This window comes from Peromyscus maniculatus, chromosome 4 (assembly GCF_049852395.1).
Source record: "Peromyscus maniculatus bairdii isolate BWxNUB_F1_BW_parent chromosome 4, HU_Pman_BW_mat_3.1, whole genome shotgun sequence".
Taxonomy (NCBI): Eukaryota; Metazoa; Chordata; class Mammalia; order Rodentia; family Cricetidae; genus Peromyscus; species Peromyscus maniculatus.
In genome coordinates, this window is record NC_134855.1 from 53,738,729 (window position 1) to 53,754,162 (window position 15,434).

General features: G+C 37.8%; 1 protein-coding gene across 1 annotated transcript in view; it reads left to right on the forward strand.

The window, feature by feature from the left end:
* Window positions 1-15,434, forward strand: part of Agps (alkylglycerone phosphate synthase) — a 105,006-nt gene that overhangs the window by 39,805 nt on the left and 49,767 nt on the right. Inside the window, exons 9-11 of the mRNA XM_006972465.4 lie at window positions 211-336; window positions 2,291-2,399; window positions 11,643-11,770. Coding sequence (XP_006972527.3) covers window positions 211-336; window positions 2,291-2,399; window positions 11,643-11,770 — 363 coding nt within the window. The remainder of the gene's footprint in view (window positions 1-210; window positions 337-2,290; window positions 2,400-11,642; window positions 11,771-15,434) is intronic.

Here is a 15,434-nt window from a genome sequence, read left to right on the forward strand (position 1 = left end):
AAATCATGTGAAGAGTAGTGGGTTTTGCCCCATACTTTTTCAGTTTTATGAAGGTTTTTCAGTAGGCAAAAAAAAAAAAAAGTTTTCTTTACAGGTTTAATGGGTCAAAATGGGTCAAAATGCTAGAAACCAATTGGAGGAGTAAATGTGTTGAATGCTGTGTGAAATGGGACCATTTTTGCTAGTAAAATTTTACATTTTGCTTTTCAGCTTAAAGAAAGTGGTTATTGTACAGGTCATGAACCAGACTCCCTGGAATTCAGCACTGTGGGAGGATGGATATCCACCCGAGCATCAGGCATGAAGAAGAATATCTATGGCAATATTGAGGACCTGGTAAATGTATTTCTAGTTCCTGTCTAATGATCAGTATTTAGAAAATACAATACAAGCCTTTAAAAATTAAGGATTGGGCTGGGTGTGGTGGCTTTTCCCTTTAATCTCAGAATTCAGGAGGCAGAGGCAGGTGGGTCCCTGTGAGTTCGAGGCCAGCCTGGTCTACAGACTGAGTTCCAGGACAGCCAGGGCTCTGTTACACAGAGAAGCCTGTCTCTAAAAGCCTAAATAAACGGATAAATAAATATTAAGGATTGAATGGTAAATCTCTCCAAAATGCACTCCTTTTGATTACAGTAATACTGATTGTGTATAGTAGAAGCATTAAAAGATAAAACTGTGATCATGTTTAAGGATGTCTTTTTTTTTTTTTTTTTTTTTTTTTTGGTGGTTTTTCGAGACAGGGTTTCTCTATGTAGCTTTGCGCCTTTCCTGGGACTCACTTGGTAGTCCAGGCTGGCCTCGAACTCACAGAGATCTGCCTGGCTCTGCCTCCCGAGTGCTGGGATTAAAGGCGTGCGCCACCACCGCCCGGCTAAGGATGTCTTTTTAAAGTGACTAGTATTTAAGATATAAGATTTGTAGTTGTTTCATAGTATCTAACTTATAAAATATGCAAATATTTTACAAGTCTATCAATCGAGTTTAGTCATCGTCTTTTTTTAGGTGATATTGTTGTTATTCTTGCTTTAGGAGATTTTACGTGGACTTTTCTGAAGGAGTTCTTTTTTCTGTCTGCAGTTAAGAACCTTGTTGGAACGTTCTATGAGCAGTTCTATAGGTTGTCTTATTTAACGTGTGCCAGGCTTCTGGGAGCATGAGAGTGCTGTAACGGGTGCCGCATTAAGTGTTGGGTGCCATTTGTTGCATTTGTAGCTTTTCTGGGGGCAAATTGGTTTATTTTCCCCAGCTTCAGTGTTCTTTTTTGTAAAATACAATAATTGTATTAGGATTATTATATGGTTAAAAGACATAAAATGAAATTTTCACAGGTCTCATGTATAGCAGGTTGTTTATAAATGTGAGTTGTTTTTTTTTTTTTTTTTAATTTTCAGTGTTCGATAATATCTTATTTATTTAACTTGACATTTTCCTACATGGTCTTACTATTTAGTCCAGGCTGGCCTAGAACTTGCAATTTTCTTATTTCCATTTCAGTTTCTGGGGTTACAGACGGCAGCTGTTTTGTTTTTCAAGCTTAAGGTCTCAGGATTTTTATTAATGCTTCTGTTGATAGAAATATTAGGTTCATTTCATGAGAGACATTAGCTCTTATTGGTCAGTATCCAGTATTTTACACTCTGTAAAAATGCTTGTTAATCTGTCTAAGAAATGTAAAAACTACAGTTTTCTTTTCGTATTAAAACTAAATCCAGTTGTAGAAAAGATAATTTTGGGTTGCCATTAGATTATTAAGAACTTTATAAGTCCAGCAAGTATTTGATAGACGACTAAAGTGTATATATTTAATTTAATCTTTTTTCTAAAGATTTTTAAAGGGGAAAAGATTCTGCGTACATTTTACACACCTACTACCTAAGTTATTATATAGCATATTTTATTTTTAAATTTCTTTGTAACATATTGTGTCCTTTTGAAACTCATAATTTACATTGCTTTTATGAGAACTCTAGTAAGGCTAGTATTTTAGTCTTTGTGGCTACAGTAGAACTCATAAAAAATTTCAAAGTGTTAATAATTCTTTAATAAAAGTTTCGACTCAAAAATAGAGTAAGTCGTGATACTACTATCTTGTCTAACTGTTGGAAAAATGTTGGAAATTATTATACTTATAGTGTAGAAATCACTAAAAGATGTGAGAATTCTAAAGAGTATCACAACTTATCACTTAGTCCCCTATTTAATGTGTAGTGTTTTATTAAAAAAATATGTACAAGTACAGACACAGATTTAACAGATGCCTGGAGTTTATACTGTGTATTGTATTAAACAGGTGGTTCATATGAAAATGGTAACACCTAGAGGTGTAATAGAGAAAAGCTCCCAAGGACCTCGTATGTCAACAGGCCCTGATATCCATCACTTCATCATGGGATCTGAAGGTTGGTGTAATTGTAAAGTTGTTAGGAAAATATGTAGGTTAATGACTTCATTTTGGGAAAATCTGTGGTACTGTGATATCATGTCTTTGAAAGAAAGGTATGCTTTATATTTTTAAAGAATAATAAGTTTTTAAGATTTACTGTTTTTTAATTCATACTTTATAAAGCTCGTTTTGTTTTGTTTTATTTTTTTCGAGACAGGGTTTCTCTGTGTAGCTTGGCTGTCTTGGAACTCTGTAGACCAGGCTGACCTTGAACTCACAGAGATCACCTGCCTCTGCCTTGAGTGCTGGGATTAAAGGCGTGCGCCACCACCGCCTGGCCTTGTTCTTTCTGTTCTTAGGAACAGTCATGATGTTTTAGAGAACTCAGGGCCATAACAGACTGTTTCTTTTGTCTGATGAGGAGATTGGTCAGCTATTTGAAGGTTCCAAGCTCCCTTAAAGTTTGGGAACCTGAACTTGGTTTCATCCTACAGGTAAAATAGGGTCTGAAATAAAAATAGCAGTTCTTAGGACAAGGTGCTTTTGCCTGCTCCCTTCAAAAGAACAATTATAATTTAAAGTATTCAGGCACAAGTTCTGATCTTTGATAGTTATTTTACTATGTTTCTTAATGACATGGTAGAGATCATATCAAATATGATAGGTTGGTTATTTGTGATGATAGTGGTGGTAGCTGGGGGTGGTGGTGGTTGTGTGTGTGTGTGTGTGTGTGTGTGTGTGTGTGTGTGTGTGTGTGTGTACACTCCCCTTGTTTCTTCAGCACTGCTGTTCTTGATTCTTACCATATTCTTCTTATTTTTTTTTTTTTTTTGAGACAAAGTCTCTTTATTATGTAACTCTGTCCTGGAACTCACCCTGCAGACCAGTCTGGCCTCAAACTCACAGAGATCCACCTGTCTCTGTCTCCTAAGTTCTGGGACTTAAGACATGTACCACCATGCCTGGCTTTGTTCCTAGCGTTTTTTCAGACTTCTTTTTAGCTAGTGCTATGGTCCTGTATGGATAGTATTTTGACATTATTGTTGTATGAAGGTCTTTTGGGCATCATTTTGTATGTACTTTCCTTAGTCCATAATTGTTCTTCTTTTCTCTCTTCTCCCTCCTCCATCCCCTTGATTTTTTTCTTCTAAGCTGGTTTGGTGGGAATGGGGGAAGGGACAGGGTCTTACTCTTTAGCCTAGGCTGTCCTGGCACTTACTATGTGGTTCTGACTGGTCTTAAACTTGTGATCCTCCTGACTCAGTTTCCCATGCTGGTATTAGAAGTGTTAGCCACTGTGTCTGCTGCCCTTAATTCTTTCTTGTGTGATAGATTGTTTAAGCATCCCTTCACTCCTTTTCACACTTACAGACCTGTAGCGATTGAGAACTATAGGAGCCGAAGGGAATTTTTTATTTTTATCTTTGCTTAGAGGTAATTTGAAGGTTGCAGTGCTTTTTGTTTTATTTTTTCATTTTATTGATTGATTGATTGTAGCCTTCTAATATTGAAGTTACAGACCCTGCACAGGGAGAAAAGAGAGAAGACAGATTCAGAATCAGATGACTTTATGACAGTCATAGCACCATTGACAGGTGGTCACCTCTTTCTGATAGGTTGTTTTTATAGTTAAAGGGTTTTTATAGTTAAAGCTGCATCAGACTGCTGATGCCTCCCCTACCGCACGTTCAGAGTTCCAGCGTGCTTGCTCTGTGTCTGGCAACCAAGGTATGCGATGTCTTCTGCGGTACAGTCTTATCCTCTAGTCCCAGCGGGCAGCCAGCAGGGCTGTCAAGAACTGTGTTATTTTGGAGGCCTTCGGGACCTCTGTGACCAACAACTCCAAATGTATTCTACAATGATAATTTCTATGGTGAAGTCATCCTGCATTATAATAGTGATTGTTTTCATTTTTTTCTGTGATGAAGTTAGACCCCATGTTACTTAATATTTAGTTTATTTTGTTTGATGGTCTTAGAATCATGTAGTAGTTACTTCCAAAAGTGAGTTCCTTGTTGAGAATTTGTGAAGAATTGGCGGACTCACTGAAGTGTTTGGCAGTTTTCAACAGTGAAACCATCAGTCCCTTGGGTTTTCTTTTTAAACCTTCATTTCTCTAAGAACCGCTTTTTAAAAATCAGGTAAGAGAGTAGAGAGGTGAGAATAATCGGCATGCGTTATATACATTTATGAAATTGTGAAAGAGCACATGTAGTCAAGAGAATGGAGTCAGAAGATAGGGAGAAGGAAGGGCTGTGAAATGCCGTGTCAGGCACGGCATAGTGACCTCAGCAGCACTGGGCTTGGACAGTCTGGCCATGATTGGCAGGGGCGGGCCATGGGGGGGGGGCGGAGCTCTATCCCTGGCTTCTAAACTAATGGCTGGTGATAGATTCTGGGAGAGAGAGAATCATCATCTTCAGTTGTATACCTGCCCCCCACATATTTATATATATTTTAATTAAATATATTAAAATTAAGATGTGTGAGTACTTTTTTAAAAAATATTTTTGACCATTCTCAGTTCCTTGCAATTCCATCTAAAAGAATGAAGTTAGATTCAACCTTCAGCCTCACATCATATTTATTTAACTTGTTTAACTTGGAGTCTCTGGAAGCCAGAATCTAGGAAGGAGACAATGATGACAATTTTTTTTTGACTTTTACTTTTTTTAAAATTTTTCATACCAACCACAGTTTCCCCTTCCTCTGCTCTCCCACCACCTCCCCTCAACGCCTCCCCACCCCCACCCCTCAGAGAGGGTAAGGCTTCCCACGGGGAGTCCACAAAGTCTGGCATTATCAAGTTGAGGCAGGACCAAGCCCCTTCCCCTGCATCAAGGCTGAGCAAGGCATCCCACCATAGGGAGTGGGCTCCAAAAAGCCAGTTCATGCGCTAGGGTAAATGAATCCTGGTCCCACTACCAGAGGCCCCACATGCTGCCCAAGCCACACAACTGTCACCCACATTCAGAGGGCCTAGTTTGGTCCTGTGCAGGTCCCCCAGCCGTCAGTCCGTGAGCTCCCACTAACTGGGGTTGGCTGTGTCTGTGGGTTTCCCCACCGTGGTTCCCTCCACCCCCATATGTTCCTTCCTCCCTCTCTTGGACTGGAGTCCTGCAACTTGACCCAGTGCTTGGTCTCTGCATCTGCTTCCATCTGCTTCCATAGATGAAGGTTTTATGATGACAATTAGGGCAGTCATCAGTCTGATTACAGAAGATCAGTTCAGGCACCCTCTCCACTTGGAGTCTTAGCTGGGGTCATCCTGTGGATTCCTGGGAATTCCCCTAGCAGCAGGTTTCTCCCTAAGCCCATAATGGCTCCCTCTTTCAAGATACCTCTTTTCTTTCTCTCCCACTCTGTGCCTCCCACAACTCGACCATCTCAGTTCCCTCATGTTCTCATCCTCCGTCACTGCCTCCCCCAACACACACACACACACACACACACACACACACACACACACACACACACACACACACACTAACCCAGGAGATCTTATCTCTTTCCCCTTCCTAGACCAATCCATGTATGTCCCTCTTAAGGTCCTCTCTGTTATGTAGCTTTTCTGGGGCTGTGAATTGAGCCTGGTTATCCTTTGTAAACATCTAGAGTATCCACTTATGAGTGAGTACATACTGTGTTTGTCTTTCTGTATCTGGATTACCTCACTCAGGATGGTTTTTTTCTAGTTCCATCCATTTGCCTGCAGAGTTCATAATGTCATTGCTTTTTACTGCTGAGTAATACTTGAGGAGTGTATCTTAAGAGAAAGGCTGGTAGAAGTTAGTTCTTTTTGAAATCTCCTGAGCCCAGCCTTTACTGTCCACATTTTTGTCAGCATTATGATTTTCCAAACCCCTACCAGAATCATCTATTCATCTCTGTTTATGACAGGATTTCTCTCAACTACCAGATTCTTCTCACAAACCAGGTCCAAAGGCCTACGAGAGACGTGGTCAAGTATATTATAGCAAAGGCCCCGTTCCTGATGCCAGGTTGCAGTCGTAGTTGCTTCTCTAGTGGTTGACTAAATGCCAGGCACAAAGCCACTTGAGGGAGGAATGGTCTCTATTGGTCACGGGGCAAGTATGATGATGGGAGTGGCTTGTGGTCCTGATGCCAGGGCGGGAGGCTTCTTGATACTATCTCCACAGACCAAGAAGTAGAAGGTAGGGTTATTCTCTCTCACTGCTAGTCCCCTGTGACATGTGTCTTCCAGTGAGGTTCCACACCCTCCTAAAACAGCACCTCCACAGGTAGAGACCAGGTGTTCAAATACATGAGCCCATGGGGGTTAGTTTGTATCCAGCCATAAGAGGAACATATTTTATATTATTTCAGTCTTTGGAAATCTGTTCAAGTTTGTTTTATGGCCTAGTCTGTGGTCTGTCCTAGAGAATGTTCTGTGTGTAACTGGAATGAATTTATGTTCTGCTATTGTTGAATTGTATGTTCTAGCCTATTAGGTTAAATTTACTTACAGTGTTGTTCAGTCTTCTCTTTGCTCAGTTCTTAAGTCATATTGAAAGTGGGCTATTGAGATCTCCAATTACTCATTACCATTTTATTTTTATCAGTTTTCCTTCATATATTTTCATGTCCCGTTTTTAGTGCTATCTTTTTATAATTGTCTTCCCAATGATTTATCGTTACAAAATATTCCTCTCTGTGTAGTAACATTCTGATTGAAGCCTGTTTTGTCTGGTATTAGCACTGTGTTTGCATGATATACCTTTGCCATACTTGAGTCTAGGTGTATTTCTGAATTTAAAGTTTGTCTCTGGCAGTAACAGTATATTTCAATCATTTAGAAAGTCTTATCTTTTGGATACTTAGTGTATTATGTCATTGCCACAGTCGGATCTACTCAATCCTCCCCCCCCCACTTGCCTTTGAATTTAGCAAGTACTTTTTCTCTGATTTTAATTTCCTTTTTTTTTCCCTCTCTTTTTTCCAACATACCTATTTTAGTCGTTTCTTAGTGGTTGCTCTATCACTTAAAATCTACGCCTTATTTAAGCAGAATCAACTTGATACTAATACATTATAACATACAGAGGTAGTATTCCTTTATAGCGCTATTCTTTTAAACTTTCTCTTATGGTATTATAGTTATAACTATATAGCTGTTATAAACACAATAGCATCGTTATTACTTGATGTAATTGTATGACTTGTAATGAAGCTGCTAGAAGAAAGGAGAGCAAGTATACAACTAGAGCTTTTGTTACTTATCCTTTCTGGTTCTCCTGTGTTTATTCCTATGACTCAAGTTACTGTATGTGGTCATATCCACCTGCACAGACCACTGTTTCTACTCAACTTTGTGCTGCTGTAGGTTCAAACACAGTATATATTATACTGGTATTGTTTTAGAGCATTGATTTCAATGGTGTGTAAGGATAGAGAAGTAAGCATCTACATTATCTTTTGTATTTGTGTAGGCCTTTATGATCATAGCTACACTCTACCCAACTAATTTATATTTTCTGCCTATATTGATTTGTGTATTCTAGGCATTTAATATAAAAGGAGTCTCATAGTATGCTGCTTTATGGATTTTTTTTCTTTTTTCTCTTATATTATATAACTTCTTTAACTGGTATGTGTGCTCTTTTGATTTCTGTTTGTTTTGTTTACTGGTATTAACTTGAATTTCAGGTATTTGAGGTCATCATCTTTCAACTGGAAGAACTTTTGGAATTTATTCAAAGCCTGGTCTTTTAGCAACAAATTGTCAGTTTTTGTTTATCTGAGAATGTGTTTGTTTTCATATTTTGAATGTGAGATACAAGATTTATGGCTTACAGGCTTGCTTTTTTTCTTGTTCTTTTTGGATATGTTATTCCACTATTTTCTAGTTTTCATCATTTTTTTTTTTAAAGATTTATTTATTTATTATGTATAGAGTGTTCTGTCTGCATGTATGCCTACATGCCAGAAGAGGGCAACAAATCTCATTATAGATGGTTGTGAGCCACCATGTGGTTGATGGGAATTGAACTCAGGATCTCTGGAAGATCAGTCAATGCTTTTAACCTCTGAGCATCTCTCCAGCCTACTTCCATCATTTCTTTCTTTCTTTCTGGTTTTTTTTTTTTTTTTTTTTGAGACAGGGTTTCTCTGTGTAGTTTTGGAGCCTGTCCTGGAACTCACTCTGTAGACCAGGCTGGCCTCGAACTCACAGAGATCTGCCTGACTCTGCCTCCCGATTGCTGGGATTAAAGACGTGCACCCCCACCATCAGGAAACTTCTATCACTTCTGCTGATAAGTCAGTTGTACATTTCATAAGATTTCCCTTGTAGCTTATTTTTTCATGTTGTTTTCAAAACTTTTTACTTGTCTTTGAGCATTTTCTCATGATCTGTTTATTGATATTTTTGTGTTGATCTTGCTTGGAATCTATTGAACTCATTTGATGTATGGGATTCTGTTAGGAAATTTTCAGCTATTTTTTGAATAGTTTTTCTGCTCCATGCTCTGCTCTCTGCCCTCATAGGACTTTCATTATTTATCTAGTAATGCAATTAATGGTTTTTCATCTTTCTCTGAGACTTACTTATTTGTTTTCTCTTATTCTTTTTATTGCACAATGCATCAAAATCTCTGTCAGTTTGTCTTCAAGTTAGGATTCTAGTTTTCGCCATATCACATGTTGCTGGGCAGCTTCTTGAAGTGAACTTTTCATTGCAGATATTATAAGCTTTATCTCCCAGAGTTTTCAGTAGTTCATTGATTATAATCATAATCAACGTAAAATCATGAACCTTTAAACCATAGCAAATGAAAACAATCTACAAGACCACATACTGTGAGATTCCTTTTATGTGAAATGTCCAGAATATGCATAGGAATAAAGGCGGAATACATCTATGAATAGTTGGCTAGGGTGTGGGTATGGAAATGGAGCATGGCTGTTTAATTGGTACACTTTGAGGGGAGAGTAAAATGGTCTAAATTTAGTTTATAGTAATGACTGTGCATATCTGTGAATACTAAAAGCTATCAACTTTTGCATTTTCTTTCCTTTAAAATACCTTTTATTTCTTCTTTGAGAATTTCAAATGTATATACAGTATATCTTGATCATATCCACCCCCAGCCTCATGCTTTTCCTGTGCCTCCCTAATTCTCACCTTCATTTCCTCTGCCTCTTCATTTAATAACTCATTGAGTCAAGTGAGTACTGCCTCCATGAGCATGGACAACCTATCAGGGGCCACATCTCTGAAGAGAAATGACTCTCCCCTCCTGTAGCAGCCATCAACTATCAATAGCTCCTCAGCTAGGGATAGAACCTTATGAGCACCTGCACCTTCTATGCTGGAATTAGTGACCTGCCTTGCTCTTGTGCAGGTAACCATAGCTGCTCCAAGTTCACGAATACAGCAGCCCCACCATGTCCAGATGACAGCATTGTACAACACTCTGCTCCATCCTCTGGCTCTTACATTCATTCCCTTTCTCTTCTGCAATGTTCCTGAACCTGTGGGGTTGACCACGATGTCCCATTTAGAGTTGAGTACTCAACAGTCTTTTATTCTCAGCATTTTAACCAGTTTTGCACAGACTGAAGCCTACTGCAGAAAGAAGCTTCTCTGATCTTGAGAGCTGCACTACCCGTGGGTATAAACATAACTGTTTAGAAGGTAGTTTGACAGTGTCACTTTAGGAAAACAACAACAGTGGCCCCTGTCAACGTCTCTACACACATACAGGTCTATGCCCTCCCCACCCATTTTGACCAGTGTTACAGTACTAGGCATGAGTCCCACGGACCAGGCTTCAGATCCAAGCAGAAAATAGCTGTTTGCCTCCCTAACGATTGTGCCTCGATTGTGCCCATGGATACACCTTGCCTGGCAGGTTGGTACTGTACAATTTAGGGTCCAGTACTACAAAAGGTAGATAGCAGGGAGAAGGCTTCCAGGTTAATTCCAGCATGATTTCTGTATTTGCTTGAACAAAGGGTATTGTGTCTTCAGCAGATGTCTTACCATCTAGAAATGGTGGGTAACCAAGAGAATGGCAATAGCCATTGTGCTGTTTTGAGGGCTTCTAAAATTTTAAATGGGTGAATTTTATCATTGAAATTATATCCCAAAGATAAGGAAACAAAAACATTTAGTCAATTTAGTTATATTTTAAATATTGTATTTGTTTTATATTAAAATGGTAATTGGGCAAACTTACAGAGATTTTGTGACCATGCAAGTTATTAGAGACTCATATTTTAAATAAAGAAGCAATGTGTGTGTGTGTGTGTGTGTGTGTGTGTGTGTATATATATAATGAATATTTCATAATCTAATTAATCTGGTTTATACTCTGTGGACTCAGATGAGTCTTTAATCCTGTGTTACATCTTGGTAAGTCATTCTAGGGATGCCGACCATTTCCTGGACTTTTATTTCCAGTGTCATAACTGAGGTTTTCAGTTTCATTCACATCCCTCTTTATACTTTTTAAAATGATGATTGAAAAATTTGCTAGTGGTGTTATTAATTTCACCATTTACATCTGAAACCACAGGTTTGAAAACATTGGTTTTGTTAATATATATTTAGTCATATTTCTTTAAATATTTTGGTATAAGTGCTTATATTTAACTTACTGTTTTTCTTTCAGATTAATTTCTCTCTGTCCCAAGCTGTAAAGAATGTCTTATTGGTGGTTTTCTCATGGTTTATACTTACAATAATTATTTTGTCTCTGAATACTTTTGTTTCTTTCTTTCAAGAGCTTTTCAGTAATGCCTTTATTTTTTTATGTATTAAATCTGAGGAGACAAGGCAAAGCCATAGTTCCTCAGAATTCTTCTATCATCTTAAAGTTTTAAGAAAGTTAGTTTCTTTTTGCTCCAGTAAATTTTTTCATAGTAAACATAGAATCATCAGAATATATCTTTGTCAATGTGTATGAGATGTAATGTTTCTCTATTCTTTTCTTTTAATAAGTTATAATGCTTTAAAACCATTTAAAACTGACTTTCTTGGAGAAAGCTTTAAATATTTTAAAATATTTGTACATAAAAAAGAAAAACTTAGTTTAAAATCATTTTTGAAATTATAAAATTTGCTTAATTGTTCATTCAAAAAGACTTGATTAGCCATTATTCCCAAAATAGAAAAATCAAATAGATTTAACATGGATAATAGAATGAAACAATAGAATCAGTTGATTAAATAGATTTAAATATGGTTTTAGAAAATTGTCATGTGATATATTGGATTGTTCCCCTTCTTTTTCAGGAACTCTTGGTGTAATAACAGAAGCTACAATAAAAATCAGACCAACCCCTGAATACCAAAAGTATGGCTCGGTAGCTTTCCCTAATTTTGAACAAGGAGTAGCCTGTTTAAGAGAAATTGCAAAGCAGGTAATAAAAAAAAGTAGAAGATATGTATGCAATTATACTTTAAAATTCTGCTGTGTAATTGTGATATTTCATGAATGCTTTATATTGTGTTATGTTTGTATTTTTTTTTTACCACATTTTACATGGAAATTGCCCCTTTAAGTACACTTATTTTGTTCAGTAATTACATTGCTCTCACACCTATCTCTTGTTTGAAGAGGCCCTTGTGATTTGGGGCCTCTGTAAGATAGGTGCTTAGATTCTTGGCTTTGATGATTCTGCTTTGTGTTGAATGCTATATTTTGTAAATTATTTTAGAATAATATATCTTGTGATGAATTGAAATGATAGTTAACTTATCTTAAATAAAACATTTATTGAAATTAGAGGTGGCCAGTTGTGGTGGAACTTGCCTTTGATCACAGCATTCAGGAGGCAGAGGCAGGCAGATCTCTGTGAGCTTGTGACCTGGTCTACATAGTGAGTCCCAGGACAGCCATGGCTATGTAGATAGACCCTGTCTTAACTTACCTGCCCCCCAAAAGAAAGATAAAGAAAAAATTAGAGGTAATGACTGAATTTAGAAGTTTAAAATGTAAATAAACATTTTTAATACATAATATGTGCTTCTAGGTGCTACTTGGTTTTATATTATTTTAACTATTGTTTAAGTAATATAGTTAATGTAGTATACTTCTTTGTAATCTTAAAAAACCCACAATTCCTGTCTTCTGCCTTCCTAAAAAGAGAAATATCATTTTTCCTTAAAAAAAAAAAAAAAGATTACCTCATGCCAGATTTTTTATTTCATTCCACGTTAGTGTGGGAATACCTTATTTTATTCATTGTTTGGACTGCAGTAGTTTATGAGCATTCTTTTTTTTTTAACCTTTCTCATCAGTAAGGAGGTTAAGGCAATATAGTTCACCTCTTCTTGCTTTCTCTAAACACATTGAGTTCTGTAATATTCCCCATTAGGTATGCAAGTAGAATCTTTTGTTGTATTTTTATTTTTTATTTATTTATTTATTTTTTGTTGTTGTTACAGAGTCTCACTGTGTAGCTTTGGCAAGCCTGGAACTTGCCCTGTAGACCAGACTGGCCTCAAACTCATAGAAATCCACCTGTCTTGGCCTCTTGAGTGCTGGCATTAAAAGCTGGGACACTGTATATCTGGTCCTGGAAGGGGACTTTTTGGTATGACCTGTATAGATCAACTTCTTAGTATTCAGAGAAAACTGGAGGGATAAAGGCAAGGAGAATATCTAGCCAGTTATCCATATTCATGTTGGACTATAAGCGTGAAAGGCCGAGTGGCTAACTGTTTCACCTCCCCACCATTCCAAGACAACCACTGTTGTGACACTAGGGGTTGATCACACCCAGTGTCTGTGCATGGTAGGCAAGTGCTCGCCACCATTGAGCTGAAGCCCTGGCCCTTAAAAAAAACACTTTGTATTTTAGGATGGGCTGTCACTGAACTGCAGAGGAAGCCTGTGCTCACTGTAGCTCAGGCAGGCCTTGAGCTCTTCCTCCTCTTGCTTTACCTTTCAGGCCTGGCCTCTCTGTTTTGAAGAGTGTGGAACTGAGGATGAAAGCCCTGCTTTGAGCATGCTGGGCAGTCAATCTATCACCAGTCTGTATTCCCAGCAACTGCTAACATTTTAAAGAACTTAAAATGAGGAAAATATTAGACACACATACACACACACCTCATTTCTTGTGTATAAAGAACACTCTTAATTTGCATTCTGAGATACTCATTCTGTCTGGTGGTTTCCATTTTCAAGAGGTATGATCACCAAGTTTAGCAATAAGTAAGGATAACTTTATAATTGTTAGCAGATTGTTAGTAACTGTTATAGCTTGCTAGACTTGGCATAGTTTTTCTTGTGGTGGTTGACCACAAGAAGTGTGGTCCTGGCATGAGCATGTTTGGATGTGTGACAGGTCACCTTGGTGCCAAAGCAGAGGTGAATGTTGACGTTCTTATACAGGAACTTAAAATTCACCTAAACTTTGCTTCAAGTCATGGTTAGACAACTAGAATGTAGAGTATTATGTCATGCTTTCTAAAACGAAGACATGACAATAATATTTAAAGAGAATTATCATGGGACTTTTTTAGGAGTAAATATGTGTTGTGCTAAAATGATAACTGAGAATGGGGAAGTGAAGTTCAAGTGTGTTCTGAGGATGTTGGTAAGTCTTCTGCCACTTAAAGATCAAGGATACACAGCCATAAGGTAGATGCACTAATTAAGAAGGCTGTACAGAACCGGATGGCTTTGCTTTTGAGTTAGTAACTAGAAGAATGAGGAGAGCTAGCTTTTTTTTTTTTTTTTAATTTAAAGAAAGTAGTTAGAAGTTCACTGATTAAAAAACAAAACAGCCGGGCGGTGGTGGCTCACGCCTTTAATCCCAGCACTCGGGAGGCAGAGGCAGGCAGATCTCTGTGAGTTCGAGGCCAGCCTGGGCTACCAAGTGAGTTCCAGGAAAGGCGCAAAGCTACACAGAGAAACCCTGTCTCGAAAAACCAAAAAACAAAACAAAACAAAACAAACAAACAAACAAACAAAAAACCAAAAATTTCAAAATACATGTTAATTTTACTAAAAGAAAAAAACTTTCAAAGCTTTTAAAATGTAGCCCAGCTTTATTAAAGATGTAGTCCCTAGCTTCTCTAGGTCATGTTTTGAATATTTGTATTTATAGTTAATCAATATTGCCTGTGTTTTTGTAGCAAAAAAAAAATCCATCACTGCCAAAGTAAATTTTTCTTGGGTTAAAAGAGTGGAGAGTGTTCAATTACCCGCAGCAGGAAGAGAGAATAGAGAGCTTCTTTCTAAAGTGCTGGCTCCTCCAGCAAAGGAAGCATGCAAATTTTATGTAAGAGACCTCTGCATGTGCATAGAGGAACGCACTTCAGAGGTGGGCACATTTTTGAGCATGGGTGGTTTAAGGTTGTTCAAGAACGGAAGATGGGTAGGTTTAGGGACATGCTTAGCTTAATGATTAAGCACTATTCGCGAAGGTTAAAATGGTGGCTGAGAACCCTTGGACATGGTTAGCTTATGTCATAATGATGGCAGACAAGAATGCCTCTGGGCATGCTTGCTTCCCCCCAACAGATTTAGCAGCTTGGAATTGGTTGTGCTTCTTCATTGCATCTTCTGTCAGCTCAAATCAGATTGAAATAATCAAAAAATGTTGAAAGAGCATTTTGGATCTGTATATTTTCTTGACAGTAGATCTCAGAAGGGTCATGTTCAGCTATGTTGGCTAATGCTATGCTTCCTAGTCTCTCCTCAAGTGATTGGATTCATCAACAAGTATTGTAATTCAGGTATAAATACTTTATGCTTTCCTGAATGGCCATCCATTTTCTCACATTGCACATACTCACTTGAAAATGCCTTTGGTTTCATCACTGAGAACTGATGTGTAAATCTACAGAAGTCCTGTTTATAATGTTACTACAGTGGATGGAGCCATTCAGTTTGAATATGAATAATTGATACAGGCTAGTGCAGTTTTTTATAGTTTGGCGTACTCCTATTAGAAAACGACACAGAAGGTCTACTTGTGCTGTTGAAGAGCAGGGGTAGACTCCTCTTTCTTCCTTGCATAAAGCAGCAAGACTTGCCCTTGAGTAAACAGTTTTAAGAACCTTAGATACTCAGCT